The sequence below is a fragment of the Excalfactoria chinensis genome, chromosome 1 (assembly GCF_039878825.1).
Source record: "Excalfactoria chinensis isolate bCotChi1 chromosome 1, bCotChi1.hap2, whole genome shotgun sequence".
Lineage (NCBI taxonomy): Eukaryota > Metazoa > Chordata > Aves > Galliformes > Phasianidae > Excalfactoria > Excalfactoria chinensis.
The window spans coordinates 51,850,144-51,873,508 of record NC_092825.1 but is presented as its reverse complement, the minus strand read 5'-3'; the positions used below and the strand labels follow the sequence as shown (position 1 = coordinate 51,873,508).

The window sequence follows — 23,365 nt, the reverse complement described above, 5'->3', positions numbered from 1 at the left end:
CGGCGCCGATCACGTGTCTCGCGGCTGCCCGGCAGGTCGGTGGGGATCGGAGGTGGGGGGGGTGGGAGCTGTGACAATAGCCCGATGGCGGCCGGAGGGGCGCCGCGGTCGGCCATGGAGGCCGAGGAACTGGGCAGGTAGCGCGGGGCAGCGCCGTGATGGGGCTTCGCCGCGGGGGCGCGTCGTTTTCCTTCTCGCTGCTGGGGGGCCGGGACCGGGACAGGGAGCGGGACTGGGACTGGGACTGGGCCTGTTGTGGTTCCCGGCTCCCCTCGTCCTGAGGGAGCGCAGAGCGGGGGGCGCGCATGGGGCGCGCTCCCGGGCGGGGCAGCGCCGCTACAGGCCGCGGGGATGTGAGGAGGCCGCAGGGGGGGCTGAGGGACTGTGAAGGCATCTTGTTAGAGAGCGTCCTCCAATTAGATCCCCTCGTGTTTCTCTGACTGGTTCTGTTCCTCGCTTAGTACGATATCAACCGTATTCTTCAAGTCTCGGCTGGGCACCCTAATGTAAATCCAACCATCGGTTTTGTTTGGTTCAGGAGCTGCATTTTCTATAAAGTGGAACTGATCCAGCAGCTGAGCCAAAAAGTCTGGCAGGTTGAGAATCTCAGGTTGGATATTAGGAACAGTTTCTTCTTAGAAAGAGCGGTGCTGCAGTGGCTGCACAGGGAGGTGGTGCAGCCACCAACCCTGGTGGTGTTCCAGAGCCGTGTGGATGTGGCACTGAGGGATGTGGTCAGTGGGCATGGTGGGGATGGGATGGTGGTTGGACCAGGTGACCTTAGAGGTCTTTTCCAGTCTTTATGATTCTGTGGTCTGAGGACAAATTTATTCTTGATTCAGGACAGTCATAGTATCATAGTATCTCAAAGTTAGCATCCTGCCCTTATGTCCATGGGCTCTTCTGGCATAAATCTGATGGATAGAGTGGTACTTAAATATCCTTTGCGTGATAAAGAATGGTTCCTTCCGGTCTCAAGGGCGGCCTCGTTTCTATATACCTAAAAACTGATACGTTTACGAAGAGTTGTGATAAAGCTATTTCTTGAAAATGTTCTCTTTGTGAAGTCTTTTCAATGTGTTTGCATAGCAGTCCAGTGTGTGGACAAAGTGCCTACAAAGTAGCTGCTGTAGCATTAAGAGAATGTTTTAACTGAGTTGCGTGGTAAGCTGGATAGAGGGTTGAGGTGGCTAACGTGGGCTGCAGGCAGTTTTCCCCAGTGTTATAGGGAGCTTGGTGCTGTCCTTAACATTGCTACTTTATAGCAGGCGTGGGAGAGCTGGGCTGTTGTAGCAGTACTTGGTGGCTGCTAAGCAGCTAGACTTCGTAATGGAGTTGACTAATTTACTGCCTCATTAATAGAGTAGCTGGAGAATGTGAGTGGCTGCTTGGTGGTCTTGATAAAGGTCGATGTTTACAGCCTCTTTGGTACATCGCTACATTCCTAAATAGTTGATTTATGCCTCTTTTCTCTCTCTCTTTAAGATATTACGCTTATCTCCAGCAAGCTCAAGCTTTTTACACGTTTCCGTTCCACCAGATGATGACTGCACCGCCTACCATGGAAGCCATGACTGAGCAGCCGACTCTAGAGAGCATTCCAGAGCCAAACCTTGCTCAGGAACCTCCTAAAGGTAGTTTGATAAGGCTAAGGGAGCTAACAACCTTAGTAATCATTTGGTATAAACGTATGGAGATGTATTTGTCTCAATAAACACCTGCTTTGGAGCTGCTGGGCTTCATTTTCTTGATATTCTTTGAGAAAGTATCAATTAATTGTATTTGCGTAATAACATTTGTTACCAAAGAATGAAAAAGGTGAGAAGTAAACCTTGGACCCTCAAGCTCTCCTACGTTACCTTGCTGCACGGTGCATTGGGCTGCTCTGTAAACAAGGAACTGTGAGGAGTTGATGCAGTGTTCAGTTCCTGTGTGGTCGTGACAAGTTCAAACCTTACCCTGAGACCTGTTGCTTTGGGTGTGCAGCCCTCAATGCGTTTTGTGATTTGCAACAATGCTTTCTCCTATTCAGAGGCTGAGGAGTGCATGGTAGACTAGAATACTGTCTCCAAAAGGTTGTTGTGTACAGCATGCAGACAGCATGGCCTACCCGTGAGGCTGCTGTTGGTTTGTATCCTAAGTCAGCGTAGTTGCCTGTCACATGCATAGTTCTTGCTGTTTGAATGTCCATGCTGTAGCCTTAGGAATGTACAACAAACATATTTACTATGTTTCAGAAGTTAAAAAGGGCGGAAGGAAGAGAAAAGCCAAAGCGACTGAGCCAAAGCAACCTAAAAAGCCTGCTGCTAAGAAGGAAAAAGTGACCAAGTCGAAAGGGAAACAGGAAAAGATCACAGATACTTTTAAAGTGAAAAGAAAAGTGGACCGTTTTAATGGTGTGTCTGAAGCTGAGCTTCTGACAAAGACTTTACCTGATATTTTGACCTTCGATCTGGACATCGTAATAGTGAGTAACTCACAGTTACACAATGAGGTAGAAACGCTGTGTGCCATGTTTTACAGTCCTGCCACAGTGGCTGTGATTTACATTCCTTCATTATGCATCTATATTACTTTCACCTTGCAAGGTCTTGCCGTGATGTTTCTAAACCGCATCCAGTGTGTACAGCTGCTTTGCATTTTCTGTTAAGAATCGTAGCAATGTAACTCGGCTTTCTGAGAAGTCTGAGGCTTACATTTAATGCACAGTCCTGAAATAACATTGCTTGACAGCTCACCAGAAGGGCTGCAGCAGTGGCTGTGCAGCAAGCTAGGAGGCTGCTCTTTTGGCATTGCACGTCAATGAAACCCTGCTGTAAAACTGTCAGGTTTTTGAACAATGCTGGAGGATATCAGTGACGTGCTTTTGTTTACCGACAGTAACTTCAGAGAGTAGAATAGGCTTCCTTCCTCTAACTTACACTTCTGAACAGTAAGCCATGTTCCAGTCATTAAAATGGGCTGTGTCTTGCTTTGCAGATTGGTATAAACCCTGGCTTGATGGCGGCTTACAAAGGGCATCATTACCCTGGACCTGGAAACCATTTTTGTATGTTTTCTCTTTTATTTATGGCATTTGCAGAACTGTTAGAACTTGTGGTGCTTAAATTAAGCTGTTGGGTTGGTTTTTGAGGAGGTGTGGAAAGAGGGATTTTGCTTTTAGCACTCTGAGAGTAATTGAAACGCCATAACTTTTTCTAACAAATAGCGTATGTAAAAAGGAGTAAAATGAAAGGTTCAGAATTGTCAAGTAAATGCAGCTTATTGGATTGCATTACTAAGTAACTTCTTAATGTGCAACATTAATGTGCACCCCTGGTGGCACATGGTGTTAGAACCGCCGCTTGCAACACCAGAGGGCCCGGGTTCAAATCCCCCCTGTGACGCAAGGGGTAAAACTGCCGCTCTGCTACACTAGAGGGCTCGAATCCCGGGAGTTGGACTCGATGATCTCTAAGGTCCCTTCCAACGCATGATACTATGATACTATGATGATTAGGAGTAAAAATCAAGCAATTAGCTCTTGAGTTATCAAGGGGAAGTCAGCAGGCATCAGTTCACAACAGAGCTATTCATGCTTTGCTCAGGAAGCGTTTCAGCAAGTCCTCTTCCTTGTGCATGTATTCATTTCTACTCAACGAGTTTCCTAACTGAAGAAGAAGCAGTGGCCGCTGCCATTTCCCAGCAGGCATACGTAGCATACCTGATTCTCCAGACAGTTTTTTAGCCTGTTTTTCTGTTTAAATAACGTTTTCTGCAGCATGTTCCCATAGAGAGAGGTCATTTGTGAGCTCAGTTGCAAGACACTGTTTTGCGCAGCAGGCTTCATTCCAGCTGTGGTAACAAGGAACTCCACACACACAGGCTGATTTGCAGCCCTGTGATACTCCAGCCAAAAAACTTCTGGTACCCAGCGGACCAGTAAATCCTGTATTATTTCCCAGTGTTCTGCAGATGAGCTAATCTAACAGCCTTGTTTGCCAAGAAGCAGACTAGATGTACGTGCTGTGACAAATCCAAGCAGTTGTAAGATTGGCGGAGCATTAGGAAGTACGTGTGGTTAACTTAGAGTCTGACGCTGCACACCATCCAAACTATGCTTTTATATATTAAATATTATTCTCAGGTGTCGGTGGATACTGTCAGAGAGGCCAAGTGCAGTAAAAAGCAGTGGCGAAGATGTGAGAGAAAGCTACCTTACTGTATTTACCTCTTTGTTTCCCCCAGATTAGCTGATTCTCTATTAACATAGGCTTCTCCTTCAGTGATCTGTTACTGTGCCTTGGTAGCCAATGGTTTAATGGCGGCGGTGTTTTTTCTTGTTGTTGTGTGTTTCTAAAAGTGAATATCAATCTTCCTCTTTTGCAGGGAAGTGTCTCTTCATGTCTGGTCTAAGTAATGAACAGCTGAACCATATGGATGACCACACCTTACCGCATAAATATGGGATTGGATTTACTAATATGGTGGAAAGGACAACGCCTGGAAGCAAAGACCTCTCCAGGCAGGAGAACACAAGAGAATATCGTGCTTGTTAAGGAATTAATGGTGTTTTGATGATAATTTCAAGTTTTTGGTTTTATTAACTTTGTCTTTCAGTAAAGAGTTTCGAGAAGGAGGGCGAATTCTGATGCAGAAATTACAGAAGTATAAACCTCGTATAGCAGCTTTCAATGGAAAATGTGAGAATCCTCATTTTGAATGAATTTGTTCTATGGGTGGCCTTTTTTTATCCGCTCATCCTGGCCTTCCTCTTCCAGGTATCTATGAAATTTTTAGTAGGGAAGTTTTTGGAATAAGAGTTAAGAACCTGGAATTTGGATTGCAGCCGCACAAGGTACCAGAGACAGAAACTGTAAGTACTGAAATCGCTCTTCTTTGGTTATTTCACAGCTAATGAAATCTTAGTGCTTACACCCACTTACAGCAATGTCAAAGTACGAGGAACCTGAAGGGCTTTTATTTAATTGGAGAAAGTAGGATTGGGTCATTTTCAGGCACGTCTTTTAGGCAGCTTAATCAGGTGGGCAGATATTCTTTTGGAAATGCTGTGTTGTGGTTAGTAGGTTAGTTCATTTTCTATTAACATATTAATAAAACACGTGTGCTTTTGTAACTGTCATCTCCTTCCATCTGATTATCTACATCCGATTACCTGCACGCTAATACTACTGAATTTTAATGCTAGGAGCCACAGCTGAGGAAAAAAGAATAGGAAGTCAGTGACTGAGCTTTCATACTGCAGCATTCCTGCTCTGAGCATGCTCAAACACTTCAGTCAGCCTCAGTCATCTTAAGCTGATTTGCAGCTTGAAATTAAATTGGATGCTTAAGGTACAGCACTTTTCTGGTGAAGAGTGCACTAATCATAGGCATCTACAACTGGAAGGTACTTGTTTATCATGGGCATCTGGTGCTGGGAGGTAGCCAAGAGACCAGCTATGTATCATCACAGATAGGTTTGTTTAACCTGTTCTTAATAGCAAAGGCAACTGCACTGCCTGCCAAAGCAGCTTATTCCAGAGCTTTATCATCTGCTCAGTTCAGACTTTTAGGGTGTTTTTTTACCCATCCCAAATTGTTAGTGCTTCAAGTTTAAGTGGTTTAAACTGTCCCTCTCTAATGATGGAGTGTTGCCATCGGAACCTGAAGAACTGTTGGTGATAAAATGCTTCTTTCTTGGGTCGCTCTTAAGTACTTCTTCAGGAAATGTACTTGAAGGAAACGATAAATGAATAACCCTCTTTCCAAGTACTTGTTCATAAATACTGATCTGTAATAAATGTGTTGGTTGGGATTCCTTTTTTCTGAACTAACTTCAAGCCTTTAGCTCGGGCTGCCAGCAGAAACGGAAACACCTAAGTTGGCTCCAGTTAAGTTGTGTGTCATAGGCACGTTTGGCCAAGAATCAAGGCTAATTATTGACTCGTGATGCTTTTCTTGCTGGATTTGGGTTTTTGCATACTATCACATGCTCTGCGGCCTTTCTGGCTGTGAGCCCCGCTTGTTCACAGAGTTCTGCAGTGTGCTTCCCTCTCTGGCTTATGCTTGTAATTACTGTAACACGTATTTGTATCATTTCTCCTACAGCATGTAAACGAGTGGTGAGAATTGTCTTGGCTTCATCAGCTGATACTCAGCCCCTCTCTTTAGGGCAAGGCCGTGAGCTGGAGAGGAAAAATGAGCTCCTTTTATCCTGTCCTAGAAACATCTTGTTCAAGGAAAGACTGGATGTTGTGTTGAGGGACATGGTTTAGTGGGAGCTATTGGTAATAGGTGAATGGTTGGACTGGATGATCTTTTAGGTCTTTTCCAACCTTGGTGATTCTATGATTCTATCTTTGGTATCAGTGGATGTTTGTGCAAAAAGTTAAAACAATAACACGAGCTTAACTGTCAGTTCCTCTTGTTGCACTATTAGGGATCAGTAATGCTATTTTTCTTTTTCCTAAGCTGTGCTACGTTATGCCATCATCCAGTGCAAGATGTGCTCAGTTTCCTCGTGCACAAGATAAAGTTCATTATTACATAAAGCTAAAAGACTTAAGGGATCAGCTGAAAGGCATTGCACCGAACACAGAGGTGCAGGAGGTGCAGTACACCTTTGACTTACAGCTTGCACAAGGTATAGTGGTTATTGGAATTGTCTTTTAAAATGTGTGCTTGTGTTTTTCACATATTCTCTAGTGAAAATGTTCTTTGAACGCTTCCTGTTCTTAATACTTGAGGTCTGCTCTCTCTGCAGAGGATGCTAAAAAGATGGCTGTCAAGGAAGAAAAATATGATCCAGGTTATGAAGCAGCATACGGAGGAGCTTACTGTGATCGTGCACCATATGAAAGCGAACAGTGCAATTTCTCTTCAAATGGAACTGGTAAAGGGTGGTGCTTGGGGCATTCATTCTTTAAACCATTCTATATAATTTCTTATAACCATTCCATACGCTTAATTTTCTACCCTTTAGGCAATGAAGTCATAGAATGACATGACAGATAATTGAAATGATTCTGTTCTTGGTGGGGCAAATGAAAGAAGAGTATTTGAACACTCCCAAGTAATGTCTGTGTTAGAATAGCTGGTGTAGTGGCCATACAGTTTGAAGACTAGAAAAATGAGTCTAGTAATCTTGCTGTAACTATAGAATCATAGAAAGGCCTGGGTCAAAAAGAACCACAAAATCCATTTAGTTTCAACCCCCTGCTATGTGCAGGGTCACCAACCACCAGACCAGGCTGCCCAGAGCCACATCCAGCCTGGCCTTGAATGCTTGCAGGGATGGGGCATCCACAGCCTCCTTGGGCAACGTGTAACTGTGATATCAGGAATTCTATTTCCCAAAATACTACCAACTAATTGAAATTTTAAAAAATTTAAAAAGGACAAAATAATGGCAGAAGTGAACTGCCACCTTCTTCAGCGTCTTGAGTTTTTAGTCCTAATCTCGGTGAGGACGCAAAATTCAATTTGTGTTATACTGACCCTATTTTGTCCTTTTGAGAAGAAGAATTTTACTCAGAAAATGCTGCAAAGTAAAGTATTCATTTAAATGTTCAGACTCTTAGTTTATGTTTTTGCCGCCCTTGAGGTCGTTGTTCAAAGAAGTGCTGATGCAAAGCTAACGGGCAGAATGATCTGGGTCTCCAGAACCAGACATTCAAAAAGAATGGGTTTGAGCTGCAGTCTGAGTAGGTAGTTGAAAAGTACAAGGGAAGATACAAATGGCAAACATCTTTTTTTAGATGGTTTCATGTGGCTTTGTCTTAGTCGTGGATCTCAACTGCATTTCCAACCGTACTTCATTTCTGTTTGTTTCTCAGCACCAAGCAATCCACAGTACTGCGAGGGCTCATCTTTTGGTGACGTTCCTAATGGACAGTGGATGACGCAGTCCTTTGCAGACCAGATTCCAGAGTTCAGTGCTGGTATGACGCAAGAAGGAGAGGGAAGCAATGCGTGAGAGCTCTTTCTTCTCAGCTATGCATACATGCTGCAGTTTTAATGCAGTGATCAAGATTGGTACCTCGGTTCTCCAACTGAAGCGTTTTAATAGTATTTTATCTCCCTTAGATATTTTATTATAGTCCTAAATAAGTGTGTGGTAGGCTGAAATCGATGAAGTAGGTAATTTTAAGGAACTGTCCAAACTATAAAAGAAAAACAAAAGTTAGCCTTTCTTTTTTGTATATGAGTTTTATATTTAACGTATGCCTTTTCTTGCAGTTTTTGACAAACTGCTTTCTCGTTTGTGAAGATTTCTTTAGGGCGTTAATTTTATTCCATGCGTTGTAAAGTAGGAGTAAGAGCAGCAGTGTACTTTTTATTGACGCGTCAATATTTGGATAGCTCACAGCCCTTTTATATCTAGAGGGGGAAAATGAAAGTGTACCCTTATACAAAGTGGCGTTTTTAATCATGCACAGTTAAACAAATGGTGCTTTTTTAAGACTCCCTTTGCACTTCAGGGCAGGAATAGTGAGCTCAGTCTGTTTGGTGACTGGACCATGGTCAGGTTTAAGGGAACAGAGACAACTCAACACTGGTCAGGAAAATTAGTGTCACACAGGACAGGGCCTAAAATATTCTAGCCTTAGAATAAGTTGTTCTTATCATTCCGTCTCTTTCTCTCTTAAATTCTAGTGTGAGGAACTGGAATTCCTTAAAAAAGAAAAGTGGTTCTCAACTCTGTGGCATTTGTCGGTCACTTCTTTGTGATTAGTTTCTCCTGAACCTTAGCGAGTGAACAGTTTATATGGCAGGGAATTGAAAGAGTGTGTTCCCTGTAAAAACCCACCTGCAGTTATGTGATTTGTGTCAGGTACAGTTAGCACAGGGTGAAAGAAGATCGTGCTTTAGCAGTTTTTTATGTTAACTTCTCTTCGAGACCTTAGAGGGTGTTTTTCTTACGCATCTTATGCGTAAAAAATGTATTAAGTTGAAGACAAGGGCAGCTATTCCATGAATTAAGTTGACAGCTGTTGGAACTACAGCTTTCTTCTGAGGAACTTGCTCAAACAACACACAACTTTGGCCAATACCGGTGACTGAGAAAGAAAGGAGATTCTGTGCTTGTGCCTGACCATCACCTACTTTCCCTCTTCTATCACGTGAGGAAGAGATGAAGTAAAAGCAATAAGCTGATCAAAATGTTCACGTTTTGATGATCTTATGAGAGAAGGTGCTTCACATACTTGAACAATAGATACAAGCAGTATCTCCACACTCGGTGCCGGTCAGAGGTTCCTGTTCTGGTGCTTTGTCCTTTCCTCACAGCCGCTGACAGTTGCCCTGCACTGAGTGCAGTCAGTTGGCATAGATGCTAATCCTGCTGTAACAGCTCGCACTGAGCTCACGCACTGCCCTCCTGTTGTGAGGCAGGCACAATGTTTACAGTTCTCGTCCCAAATTACGTGGCTTAATTCTGAGAGTCTGAAATCAAGGAAGTGTGCATTAAGATTGTGTTTATCAGCTTCAGCATAAAGCTGCTCCGTGTGTTGTCAGAACGGCATAGGATTTGTCTTGTCTGTTATTTAAAGTGTACTGTATCTCATATTGCTGTTTACATGGGCGTTTTCCCACAGGTGCTCGAAGTACCTCGCGTCAGGGATTTGTTACAATTCAGTTTTATTTTTCAGCAAAATTAGAAGCATGTAATTAGCACTGCTGATGAGGTAGCACAGTAGTACAGAACTGCTGTACTGCTCTCCTGTTTGAGTTGAAGGGAAAGGTCTCTTCTGGAACAGAGGCACCTACTAGGTATAAAATACAGTTATGTGTATAATGACCGTTTCTCTCACTACTGCAGTCTGTGTACTCCCTCGGGACTGGTGCTCTTTTCATTACTGTAACCCAGAGGTTCTTAATCTGTCTTAAATCTCTGTTTCACAATAAAATCAGGAATCGTATCACAGTGTCTTTGAGTGTCCTTTTGCATCCTGCTAGCGGCGGCCTAAATACGCTGCAGGATATGTCATGCATTGACTGCACAAATAGAGAAACTCTGCAAAATGATCATCACGCAGCTGAACTCTACTTATTAAAATGCTGCCTGAGTTTTAATTTTGAGCTGCTCCATGTCACCTGATAGACTAAAGACACCTTGCATCTAACATCACCAGTTATTTCCTTTGTAGATGGTTTTTCTCCTGGCAGATACCAGACCTGACATTGAAACACATTATCTGACTTCACCTCAGTAAATATTTAATGAAAATATCTCATTGCAAAGTAAACTTGTTTCATCGCCTTGTTTGAAAGTAAAAAAAAAAGAAGAAAAGGTGAACTCTGTAACTAAGACACCACCCATGAGCCCATGAGACTGATGGTCATTTGATGGCGATATGTAAGAAACAAATTTTCTAAGGTCAGTGAGTTACACCGTTTGATGTCTCACATCGCCAACTATGAGCATACCGCAAACCAAAGGGTTTGAACGCGTTGAAGTGTTTTCAGTATCAGCTGTCAGGACGTGTTAATTTGAACTTCCCTGAAGGGTCAGGAATAAACCAGTTTTCCCAGAGGTCAGTGTGAATGCTGGGGTAGTCCCAAGGTTTGTATCTCCCATTCCAGTGGAGTAATTTAGCTTCTTGAAGGAAATGCTCTGAATATCGGGCATCGGGACTCCAACCTGCATGAGTACATGGAATGAAATCCAGCTTTTAGTACTGAAGATGCTATGTGATGAGGTAAATACAGTTGGTTTGGTTTTTCAAAAGCTAGTTTTTCAGGCCTATTTAACTCTGCATCTGAAAAATCTCAGCTTCCTCTCAACAGCAACATCCTGGTAGCTGGGATTTACATACACCTTCGTCATACTGTTCACTTTACTGTGCTAGCTGACTTATCATCTACTCAGGATAAGTCACCATTGCCAGGTGAATGTCAACAACATCCTCCAGAACATGGGCTGCGCAGAGGCTGCCAGGCATCCCACGTACTTCTGCTGTGCCTGTCAGAAGTGCCCGATGTTATTTTTTTCAGTCTGTGACCATATTCAGATCTTTCACACGTTCTTTTCTGTGGCTTAGGAAAATTTAGAGTGGTTATTCTTCAGTCCCCTAACTAACATAAGGTCCTATACTGGAATCATGACCTCTCGCTTTGTTGGGTTCCAGCTGCAAATGGTGGAAAGTTCAACTTACCGAGATGCCGTATGTGCCACATGGGATTAATAGTGGAATGCTTTCCATGAAATACAATCAGCATCGGAGAGGTCGCCACACCTCCCCCCAGGGTGCTGCTGTACAGGTTTTCCCTGTGAAAGAACAAAGAAAATGTTTGAACCTCAATCGAAGAATCTTCAGTACAAAAAGCAGACAACTAAAAATGTAAGTATTCTGAACAGCCTGATTGTCAGCACGTTCCTTTCTAATGCTGTTCATTGCTTGTGTTTGGAGCTCCAGTTCATGCTGAGTAGGTTATTGCTACAAAGCAATGTGCTGGGAGTCAGACCCAACACGAAGCCGACTACTCTGCACACTGCCTGCAGTCTGCAAGGCTGAAAAAGTTTACAGTAGGAAAAAAAAAGGTTGTCAACACAAAGGAATGAAACCTATTTTAGCCTGGTTTGTTAAGAGGACATACGTGCTGCCATGCATCTGTCTTCCTTCTGCTTCCCACCTGCCCAACTTCGTGGCTCGAAGTTAACTTCTGAACAGATTTGGCAGGCTGGTTAGTATGAACCAGCACCCAATGGGTGTCTTGTGAGCGCTGTGAAAAATTCAGGGTTAAAAAAATAAAATAAAATAAAATAAAATAAAATAAAATAAAATAAAATAAAATAAAATAAAATAAAATAAAATAAAATAAAATATGCCAAATGACTGTGAAGGGAGGCTTAAGTGGCAGCAGGCAGATGTCTGGCCACAGTGTGCTGCAGGCCTGGCCAGGCAGCAGGTGAGAGCAACCACAGCGCCTGCAGGATGCTGTGCTGCCTGCTGGGTCCAGCAATGAGGAAGCCCGAGAAGTATCAAGAGGTGCTCAAAGGCTACAGAACAACAAATAAATAAAAATAACTCCCAAAAGCCCTTTCCTACTCATAACAAAGTGATTTGGTTCACTGTGGTTTCTGTACTGAGCCAAAAGGAACACATTGTTATGGTACAAAATCATCTTTCTAGAGCAGATCTGCTGTGATGCTCACGGAGGGTTTTCGCAGGCTCCTAGAAAGTATAACAGTGGCTTTTCAGAACATTCCATAAACAGAGTAAGAGAAAACCATGGAGCTTTTCATTCATTCACACGCTCATTGTTTGTGTCTTTCCTCCTTTGTTCAGTTCTGAAATCAATGAACGGAGTCCAAAAGCACAAATGATTGTTTCAATTTAGCTTTCCTAAATTTAAGCTTTTGCAGGGAAAGAAAGCGTCAAATTTGCAAACAGATGAACAACAACAACAACAAAAGAACACTGTCTTCATTATATTCATGACTTCATCATAGTCAAAGCCAAATGATTATCGTTCACATCGGGTTCGTTTTATTTCATCTACAGAGAAACAAGTGTTTTCTGTTGGTATTTGAGAAGTTTGATACCCAGTGACAGTTCAGGTAGAGAAATCCCACGCAAACAAGGAAATATTCCTTCCTCTCTAAACCAGCCTCAAGAAGGGAAAATTGTGTGTTGAACCAAGGCAAGGTTGGTCACCCAAAACAAGAACTAGGTGCTCTCAGTGCCCCTCGGGATTGAGTGTGATTGAAAGCAAGGCCGAAATTCCAGGTGGCATTTCCTGCTGTGCTATCGGTCACGTTTAAGCACATGGAAATTTACTTTGGGATTTCGTGAAGCAAAGAAAAGACCGTTTATAGAGTTACAATCATTAGAGAGCTCACAAACAGAAGGTGATACTTTAAAGCTCAGTTTACAGTTAAGTGCAAAGCTAGATTTCTTTACATACTCTACATTTCTTTGCATCCATTTTTCCAACTGCTTTGTGAGCCGCTGGTTTTTCCATTCAGTCATGTTAGCAACAATTACACCAGGATTAAAGGAGCAGGTGCTGGGGCTGATGCCGAGGTCTCTAATTGCTTGCTTTCTGTAGTCCAGGAATCCCATGTATGTGTTCTAGGAAGTTAAAAAAGAAAAAAGAAATACATTTATTCCCTGTGAATCTCAATGAATGTAAGAGTAAGTGCAGCTCCGTGTTACTAAATATGCACTCCCAGAGCTGAGTTTCTAGATGATCGTTACCCATCCCTATTTCCACATGACGCGGGGTTGAAAGGCACAGTGCTCCCAGTTACCAAATCACTTCTTCCACATTATTGTATCATGGATGCTCTATCAAGCTCTCTCCTCACCACGTTTTGGTCTTTTTGTAGCTTACTCCAAAGGACATAGCATGACACTGGTAGGGCTAGAATAACAGAGTGACTCAGCGGCTGTTCTGTGGAACTCGACTCAGGAATTGGGCTTCAAAGACTTTTCCCAAGTTTCATTCCCAATTCAACCTATACAAGCATCATTTACTCTGTCTTTGTTGGGTGTTCCAGAAGAAATCATGATTTACTGGTTGCAAAATGAATGTCGGCATAGTAAGTAAATAGGTAGAATGCAAAGAGCAACAAAGATGTAAATGTAAACCTCGCTGGGCAGCCTGTGCCGGTGTCTCACCACCATCACAGTAAAGAATTTCTTCTCAATATCTGGTCTAAATCTGCCCTCTTCCAGTTTAAAGCCGTTTCCCCTCATCCCATCGCTACATATGTACTATGGGGAAGATATAGAACCATATTACATTTATGAGTCAATACATTCATGATTAGGATTACACAGCGGCATCTTACCTGCATCCCTACACTTCTAACCATCTCATGTGTGGAAGGGAGATCGCAATCATCTGAAAAAGCCGCAGCATGGCCAGGAGCCAACTTTGTGTCATAGAGCTCCTGGATGTCACCTGTTTGCACAAAGTTCAGGAGCATAAGAACAAATGCACCACGCTGATACACAGACGACAGGATAACCTCTGTTCTCACATATGTTAGTTAGAAACTCGACAGTCTCAGCAGACAGTCCAGATATCAGTCAAGGCTGAGTTCTGCAGTATGGGAAAACGTTCCAATTTGAGTCCTGCACTTGAATGTCTAACTGCAGATGGGGATGCATTGAATACTGACGATGATAATCTGCTCTGAACACCCGAAAACAACTAAAGCAGAAGCTGATTACATTGTTAAGAAGCGTGATTACAGAGTTACGCTTTCTACTAGTTCTTCCCCTCGGAAGTGCCTTTTCAGGTTGTTGGGGTTTTTTGGTTTTGGGTTGTTGTTTTTTTTCCCCTGATATTACTGTATTACAAATACTACACAGAATCACAGAGTTGTATGTGTCGGGTCCTCTGGAGATCATCTAGTCCAGCCCCTGCTTAAGCAGGCTCCCTACAGTACCTTCCAAAGGAAGGTGTCTGGATGGTTTGTGAACATTTTCAGAGGAGAGTCAACAGTCTCTTTGGATTTTGTTCCAAAAGTTCAACGTGTTTCATTCTCACTGCTCCACAGAAAGGAAATGACCAACAAACAGACCTCAAGTTAAACCCTGAAATCCTCATTCATTCCTTACCCTGTCAGAGCTCCCATTCCCTCCCATTCCAGACACATCAGACAGAATGCTCTCTCATATTACAGATAAGCAGCTGCCAAAACAGAGACTCCCACCCTCCTCCCAACCTTATTCTCCTCTTCTGAGCCCTATGGTTACACTGCCCAAGGGCAAACAAGCTAAGCTGACTGAGGAAACATGAGAAAAAAGGGTTCTGTGTTTTGTTGTTGTTGTGTTTTTAGTGAGTTGGTTTCTGTTTTTGTTTTTTAACATAGCTTGTCTTCTGCCAGGTCAGGCAGCTGAGTCAGCTTGTTTCACAGCTGTAGATATGAAACAAGAGAAGTAACAGGAGCTGCCTGAGGACAGGAGAGGCCACTTCAGTATGCAGCAGCCTATCATTAAGCTGTAATGCACAACTGCACCTTACTCTGTGTTTCCAGAAGCACTATCAGATGACACAATCTGGCATACCCTAATGAAAGAGAAAGACCTGCCACCCCTCTGCTACAAACCACCTCCTTGCAGTCTATGGAAACAGTGCCTTGAGTCCTACCAGGAAGTGAATTCAGGCAAGTAGTCTCCTTCCTGGTGAACGTCAGTATGAGTGCAGGATGCAGGTCAAGTGGGGGCCAGAAATTCTTCTTTAAAAATATTTTAGTATGAAATATATATATATATATATATATACATATAAATATATACAACTCTGGGTAAGGCACTGCCAACGTCTGTGGGACTTTGAACACTAGCAGGAAACACAAGTCACACACACAAGTAAATACTGTAGCACCCAAGTGAAAACCAAGGTATCTTTCAGCAACTGACCAAATCTAATTTCAATGAAAAGAGCACGTATAATTTTGTCCAAAATCAACTCTTCAGCAGACAAGCAGAGACATGCTTTTCTTCAACAATTTCTCTAAATAAATACGGAGATTATCTGTGTTTTTCACAAGCACAACGTTCCTAGCAGCTTCCTTGCTTTTCATTATATCCTGTCTTTTGAGATGACCATGAAAGCTGCAATAAGTTTTATTCTAATTCTGCTAGAAATGGCTTTTTGGAGACAGCTTACCTTGAACAATGACATCATCATCCAAATATATGACTTTCTCATGTTTCTGGATAAGCAAAGGAAGATAAAATCGAACGAAGTTCAGCTATTAAACAGGAAAAGAAGAGTAAACACTAAATGACAAAGAAGTTTAATGCATTAGTCTCAAGCTTGTGTTAATAAAGGCTGTTTTAGCAATAGGGATTCGTATATTACTTTAAGAACCAATATATTAGTTTAGCGAAAGGAATCAGTAAATGCTATGCTAGTTCCAAAACTTCCCAATTTAACTTTGCTTGCTGTGTGAACAGCCTTCTTCTTCTCAGTTATGCTTTCACAGAAGCACTGAAGTCACCATAGACTTCTTTTATCTTTGCAACCACCGAGTGCAAGGACTTTTTTCTTGGATTTCACATACGTTGTTTTAGGTTACAGTGCACCATGGTAGGAAGTTGCTCATTATGGCATTACAAGCAATGGAAATCTGCCAAACTAGGGAAAATCAGCTAATGGGCAGCCAAAAGTCATTGTGATGAAGATGATGATGGAAAAATGAGGAGGAAGTAGGTGCTCTAAGACCACCAGAGTTTCCTACCATGCACGCCCAGAAGGACATTAGCATAAATTAACGAGTTCTTGGAAAAGAATGAATATGTATGCCAATGTATTGCATATGTACGTTGTAACTGTTCAAATGTAGAACTTTAACTCTGAAAGCACGTGCTTGACTTTTCAAGCTGCCCAGAAAGTACTGTGAGGAAGAAACGAATGCTGCTTCCTAACACCACACTGGGGTTAGAGAATTTTCTTCCTGGATTTCATCTGACACTGTGTCAATTAATATTCTGTTTTGATTTCTCTCATTGAGCACCAGGCAACTATCATTTGCATGTTTTGTGTAGATTTACCAGTGTCTTGACCGCATTATTATTAATTATTTATCCCTATTTTGTTTACTGTGGGCCTAACCAACCAGTCCAAAATAGTTTCTCTTCCATCAGAATCACAGAATCATTTATGTTGGAATGGAGATCCCTCCCAGCCTTTTCCATCTGCTCAAGGGCTGCCCACTAGGGTGAACTGCTTGGGACTGTGTCCAGTTGGTTCTGAATTCCTTTACAGATGAAAACATCACATCCTGATCCAGTGCTTGGCCATTTCATCGTGAAAAAAAAAAACTGACCTTGTGTTGAGATCGAATGTTATGGTTTGAACTTCTGCCCATTGCCTCTTGCCCTACTAGCAGCAACTACTGAGATGAATCTGGTTTCTTGTCTTCATCCATCCCACCGAGTATTTAACAAACACACTGATCAGATCCCTTGGAGCCCTCTCTTCTGCAGATTGAACGGTCCAAGCTCTATTTGCCTCTCTTCATATATAGATATTCCAGTCCCTTCATCGCCTTTGTGGCCCATTATTGGACTCACCTTAATAAATCCATGAATTTCTGGTACTGGAAAGCTAAGAACTCGACAACACTATCCCAAATGCAATCTCACCAGCGCTGAGTAAGGAGGAATGTTAACTTCCCTGGACCTGGACTGTCTTAGCTTCACAGTTAACATTGCTGTCTTTCCACTCCATAGGAATGATTTGACTAGTGACACTGATGTGGGATAGCATTTTCTACAATAGCAATAATGAATACATCAGAGGGAAAAGGCATGACCATCAACCATATTGATTCAGATCATTTCACTTGTAAGAATACAGCAAGCATACAGAAAAGCTGTTCTGCAGCCTTCATGTATTTCCAACTCAAGGAATTTCCTGAACCAGATGTAGTCCACTTCAGCCTCCACTGAATCCCTGTGAATTTATTACATTCAAAGGATATTTTAGCAACAAGTTCTAGAGGTATAGTACTCACTGCTTGAGAAACATGCAATATTTCTTCTTTGATCTGACTGTTCCTCCTACTAAATTATTTGAATAGCTGTTAGTTCTTGTGTTAGTAGAGACAGTAATTAATCATCCTCTATTCTGACCTCCTTGCCAGTCAGTTCTCTATCATTTTCATGCCAGAAGGCCATTTCCAGGCTAAAGATTATTAAATTACTCTCTCCAACATTGCATGAAATTATTTCCATGCATTAGAAATGCCACAGGCTCAGAGGAGGGCAACAAGAACAAACACTCTGAACAGTCCTAAAACTTTTCCAGTGTTCTGTGAACACTTAATCTTAAGTGTGAACTTAATCTGCGCAGAGTATTTAGGGTGGTGGGAAAACTATGTATTTACATTGTACCATAATGATATTCTCTGTTTTGTTTCTATCTCCTTTACTAATAATTCCTAACATCTGATTTGCCTCTTGTCAGCCAGCAATGTTTTAGTTTCTAGTCTCTGAATTAATCCTAGACATGAGCAGATTGCAGCCCACAAGATATTGTGGAGGCACCAAGAACACTGTGACACCTTTCATTTTCTAAACAACATGTTCAAATCACTGAGTTTATGCCACCAAATAGATGAGGTCCCAGCAAGACAGAAGAGCTGCAAGGAGCTTGTTACAGTGCACATTTCCTTCTTGACTGACAGCTTAGCATTGAACCTGAAGATGCTAATTTGAGTTATACCCCTCCTGTGTAACAGAACAGGGAACTGGGCTATCTTAAAACCTGCCATGAGGATTAAAATCCTGACAATGCGTTATGTGATGTCTGTGTACTCACAGGCTGCAGTAGCTCAGGACGTGATGCATCTTGTCTGATTTTTCCTTTCAGTACCATGGGGTTGAATTCCACGGTCTTAAATTTGATTTCTTTCAGTTTAGAATTTTCGATCCATTTTCTGTGATTAAAAATAAGAGTGATAAAAGAAATATCCAGAAAGGCAGAAAGGCACAGCTGTGGACTTGGTCTGGCTATTTCATGCCCCTTCACACTAGTCAGTGCCTTGAGTGGTGCAAAATGACCCTTATTCTTAAATGTAGGGAATCATAGAATCATAGAATTACCCAGGTTGGAAAAGACCTTGAAGATCATCAAGTCCAACCGCAGCCTAACCAGTACCCCATCTCTAAATAAACCTCTGCTAAATCATATCCCTGAGCACCACATCCAAACGGCTCTTAAACACATCCAGGGATGGCGATTCAACCACCTCCCTGGGGAGCCTATTCCAGTACCTAACTACCCTTTCTGTAAAGAAGTTCTTCCTAATATCCAACCTAAACTTGCCCTGGCGCAACTTGAGGCCATTTCCCCTTGTCCTGTCACTTGTCACTAGTGAGAAGAGACCTGCCCCACTCTCACTGTAAGAACCTTTCAGGTACTGGAAGACGGCAATAAGGTCTCCCCTCAGCCTCCTCTTCCTCAGGCTAAACAGCCCCAGCTTCCTTAGTCTCTCCTCGTAGGGCTGGTTCTCCAAGCCCTTCACAAGCCTTGTTGCCCTTCTCTGGACCTGCTCCAGTACCTCCATGTCCTTCTTGTGCTGAGGTGCCCAAAACTGGACACAGTACTCGAGGTGAGGCCTCACCAATGCCGAGTACAGGGGCAGGATGACTTCCTTAGTCCTGCTCACCACACCATTCTTGATACAAGCCAGGAAATCTGGGGACTGATACCGATAGCATTACTTAAACAAAAGGAAGAAGCAATCTCCTTAAAAGTGCTCTAAATGTTATGCCCACGATAAGGAAAACAACAATCTGCTCCTAATTACAGCATGAAGTAAAATAAGGCTTGTTTATACCGAATATGTGGGATGGTGTTCTTCAATCCAACTATGTAGAACAAAACGTCAGCCTCTGTGTTGCTGTAGATGCTGCTGATTGCTGCTACAGTTGCACCCATTCTGCCGGCAGCAGCACAGATTACAACTGGAATTTCTTCCTCCATTTCCTTAGGACTCTCCAAGTCATCTACAAGAAACAAACCATATGTTACATTAGTAAACTGAAAAACTTTTGTATCCTATCTGGATCATATGAGTGAGCACAAAGTTCTACAAACAGTGGAATCATATCACAATCACCCCATTTCCTTACCAGATCTCATCTACATCCACATTTGCCAAGGCACACAGCATGAGCTGTCACTAATCCAGAACCTCACATAGGTGGACAGGACTGCTGGATATCTCCAAACAGAGCATAGAACAGATTTCTCTGTACCTTCTGCTCTACAGGGCCACAATTCAGGCTGTCCTCCATGTAGCTGCTTACTCACATGAAACACGAAAAGTCTGAATACCTTTGAGATTTCTCAGCCATATTTAGAACAAATTGAATGATAGATTCCAACATTATCAAAGGAAGGAGGTAAGTAGAGTGAGCTTCACTTCTTTGGGAAGCACACTAGAAAGGAATAGTGAAAGGTTCTGCACCACGAGGAAGTTGCTCATGATAAAATGGGAAGAAAATAGTGTACAGTGTAAAAAAAGATAAACACCAGCTTCCAACTTTATCAGTGACATCTGGATAAAAATTTGAAGCAGGATGACAATTCTTACTCACTCTCCTGCTAGTTTCTCTGAGGAATTCAGAACCAAAAAACATCTGTATCCCAGACCACATGCAACAGCTTAAATGGCTCACCTACTGCAAGGCAAACTGGTTTAATAAGGGGAAAACACACAAACAAACAAAAACCTGCTGAAACGAAGGGGAAAGAACTATAAATCAGAAACATAAGTCATGTACCTGCTTCATTCTTCAAGGCAGGAGGTGCTTTGTGAACTTTGTTGTACAGAATTGCACACACGGTTAATATAAGAAGTAACAGTAAAATCTGGTTGACTGAAATGAAATAGAGAAATGGTTAACAACCACTCCAATAGCTAGAGTACTAATTGCACCTTTAAAAAAAAGACAATTTGCAATCATTACCCATCATAACATGGATTTGCCGTGTTTGCCAAAGTCTCCTTTCTCTTGCTATTTGATCAAACTACAAATGCTGTGTTAACAGCATAATGCGTCTCTACCTCTTTCCAGTTATTTCCAACCATCTGCTTTTCGTTGATTGGTCTCTCACTGAATCACTAAGCTCCCAATACCTGTGGGTTATCCATACTATTAAGTTTATGTTTCTGAATGCTAGAAGCCTGGAACTTTCTTTAATTGGCTACACCATGGGACTTTTAAGAACGAATTATTTTTACCTCTGTTTTCCTTATAGGAACTTCTCATTACCCGTTCCCTTAGAGGGAAGGCCCAGCTCCATAAGCATCAGGCAGGAAAGCAGCAAGTGATCTCAGGTTAGTGGGATTTATGACCATACTACTCTGATGTAGTGTACAGGAAAAGTCGTATTTTGACAATAAAGTTTAATTTAGCAAAACTAGAGTTATACATTGGCATGCAGCTGTTACAGAGGTTTTGAGAAACTGCATTGAGATCACTGCCCTCCTTTAAAAATACATATGTTTAAAATGCTTTTAATCTCTCTTACTTTTCTTTAGAAAAGCCATGGGTTCTGTTGGATAAGAACTGCGGTCTGTAGTAAAAAAAAAAGAAATTGAAATGTGTTGTGTTTTAATATATTCAGCCCAGTCACCTACATCAGTAATAAGTAACATTTTTAACACATTTTAAAATAATTTACAAATTGCTGTCAAAACACCATCAGGTGCAATTTGTAAATACATCTATCTCGGATTTCAAATAAAACACAAGTAATCACAAATACTACCCTCTTGCTAGAATATACCTCCCAAAGTAGGAACTGTCCTACCAGCAACAGTAAAAGGGGAGCTTGTGCAAAGTGGCTTGTATGTAGGCTGCTCCAAAAGTAGTGCCTCCTATGATCACTCCTCCTTGTGCCCCCTGATGATCAGAGCGCTGGAGAACTTCTCCTAATGGGCTTGTTTGGCTTGGAGAAGAGAAGGCTTGGGAAAGACCTCATTGTGGCCTTCCAGTACTTGAAGGGAGCATGTAAACAGGAGGGGGAACGGCTGTTTATGAGGGTGGATAGTGATAGGACAAGAGGGAATGGTTTTAAACTAAGACAGGGGAGGTTTAGGTTAGCAATTAGGAGGAAGTTTTTCACCCAGAGGGTGGTGATGCACTGGAACAGATTGCCCAGAGAGGCTGTGGATTCCCCATCCCTGGAGGCATTCAAGGCCAGGCTGGATGTGGCTCTGGGCAGCCTGGTCTGGTGGTTGGTGACCCCACACATATCAGGGGGGTTGAAACTAGGTGATCTTTGTGGTGCTTTTCAACCCAGGCCATTCTATGATTTTAAGACTTTATTCTATCATTCAATGATTCTATTTATTTTCTTGGAAAGTACAACAGCTACAAAGGGCACAGTAACACTGATAGAACAAATTCTCTGCTACAAAAGGCTTCTTTTCAACACAGTCATCACCATTAGCTATATACTAATACTGCTTCATACACACTTCCATGTCAAACCCTATTTTGTCAGACTGCCCTTCTGCTGCCATCTGTCACACAGCAACAACATGTAACCATGTAACCATGGGACACTGGTGAGAAGGTTCAGCCTCTACTGCCGTACCACCAACAGCTGCCTCTGACGTTGCAGGCCAACATCATAAAATAGGAGGCATTACTTTCAGAGCTGCCCTCATATTCATGCATTGCATTTGTGATACTTAAGGAAGGGAAGTAGCCTTCCCTGAAACTGCTCATTTAAACAAGGCTCTCCCTAGAGTAACTGTGTCTTTATGCCCAAGAGGAAAGAACGTAACCCCTACAATATAGAATTGTCTAACAGATAACATTTGCTATCGGCACCAGAAGTTGGGGGAGGAGGGAAGGAAGAAACCACTGTGTGATTCCACCCCTACAGCAGCTATCGACACAATTGAAACCCATTTTTCCCAACGACATGCACGAAAGTCCACTAGAGCCTAGATAAGGACAGATAACAGTTTCTGTGCACATCTAAAAGATGAAGTTCATTCTGATTCCTTGAGAAGGAATATGGAACAGCAAAAATTCTTGAAACCTGAGTCACAAAAACTAATGTCTCCCATTGGTTAATGCTGATAGTGAGGGAGCATTGTGAATTAGACTCCACTCTTTGATTAGCAAGTAAAATGATAATAAAAATATATATAAAGCAACGATGAGGCTTTGTTTACAAGTCCCTTATATTTGAGTATATTTAGATCCTTACAGCTGAGTAGATTGCAGAGAGAGGAATATTTCTAAGAGAAATTCCTTTCACATCTGCAGCCCTTGCCTGCATTCCAGCAGCCCACTCCCTTCATGTGGCATTCATTTACATAGATATGAAAACAAACTGATCAGTCACAAAAGCCTGCTGTTCAGATGTCCCCTCTCTCACACGTTACACAAGTATTGCAGCATTAGCTATTACAAATTTTACTCATTTAGATAAGGACACAGACAACAAAAGCCCCTACACTCTTGAAGTAACATTCTCATCTCATTCAAGCTAACAGCAATTTTCCACTGACTTCAGTGGAGCTGCCTACTGCTTTTAATTAAACTATGAGATTATATATCACAAATAATACCGCTGATCAGCACAGAATGAAAGTTGAATAGTCACAGTTTCAAGATATCTTTTGCATGATAAAAACAACATAAATTGAACTATGTTTTACATCTTAAAATCCAAAGTCCAAAAGAATCAAACAAAATAAGTCTGCATTTCAAAACTACCAAGTTCCCAAAGTTTCAGCAACTCGGACTGATCACCTACTGGCTTCTAGAGAAAGAGAGGAATATTTGTTCCCCCTTCAAATATTTATTCATTTTTCCTGAATGTAGACATTAGTTCCTAGAACCTGGCAGTCCATAGCTCAGCTGCCAAAATCTGTAACAAAACGAGG

General features: G+C 42.1%; 2 protein-coding genes across 3 annotated transcripts; one reads left to right on the top strand and one right to left on the bottom strand.

Annotated features, from left to right (window-relative positions):
• On the top strand, positions 1-9,902 carry TDG (thymine DNA glycosylase). 2 transcript variants are annotated; one of them, XM_072336155.1, is made up of 10 exons: positions 1-35; positions 1,486-1,634; positions 2,238-2,467; positions 2,980-3,049; positions 4,369-4,504; positions 4,600-4,682; positions 4,761-4,855; positions 6,454-6,625; positions 6,746-6,874; positions 7,818-9,902. In XM_072336155.1, exons 2-10 carry the CDS (start codon positions 1,541-1,543, stop codon positions 7,955-7,957), a joined length of 1,149 nt encoding a protein of 382 aa, XP_072192256.1. In that variant the 5' UTR covers positions 1-35; positions 1,486-1,540; the 3' UTR covers positions 7,958-9,902. The 2 variants fall into 2 exon arrangements, with proteins under 2 accessions (XP_072192256.1, XP_072192246.1); XM_072336145.1 differs by having other exon boundaries at positions 27-137.
• A 262-nt stretch (positions 9,903-10,164) lies between these two features.
• Positions 10,165-20,726, bottom strand: GLT8D2 (glycosyltransferase 8 domain containing 2). Its single transcript, XM_072331481.1, has 9 exons — positions 20,699-20,726; positions 20,238-20,333; positions 19,289-19,457; positions 18,268-18,385; positions 15,610-15,694; positions 13,781-13,893; positions 12,892-13,058; positions 11,139-11,251; positions 10,165-10,624 (listed from the first exon to the last, which is right to left on the bottom strand). The coding sequence occupies exons 1-9, from the start codon at positions 20,724-20,726 to the stop codon at positions 10,452-10,454; spliced, it is 1,062 nt and encodes a 353-aa protein (XP_072187582.1). The 3' UTR covers positions 10,165-10,451.
• Positions 20,727-23,365: the final 2,639 nt, after the last annotated feature.

Bases quoted from the DNA above. Each gene is read 5' to 3' on its own strand.
- TDG (XM_072336145.1), top strand. From the start codon at position 85: ATGGCGGCCGGAGGGGCGCCGCGGTCGGCCATGGAGGCCGAGGAACTG. The intron at 1,635-2,237 runs GTAGTTTGATAA...ACTATGTTTCAG, and splicing joins TGCTCAGGAACCTCCTAAAG to AAGTTAAAAAGGGCGGAAGG. The intron at 4,683-4,760 runs GTGAGAATCCTC...TTCCTCTTCCAG, and splicing joins AGCAGCTTTCAATGGAAAAT to GTATCTATGAAATTTTTAGT.
- GLT8D2 (XM_072331481.1), bottom strand. From the start codon at position 20,726: ATGAGAAGTTCCTATAAGGAAAACAGAG. The intron at 13,894-15,609 runs GTAAGCTGTCTC...TTGTGCAAACAG, and splicing joins TGATGATGTCATTGTTCAAG to GTGACATCCAGGAGCTCTAT. The intron at 13,059-13,780 runs GTAAGATGCCGC...TTAACTTCCTAG, and splicing joins TTAGAAGTGTAGGGATGCAG to AACACATACATGGGATTCCT.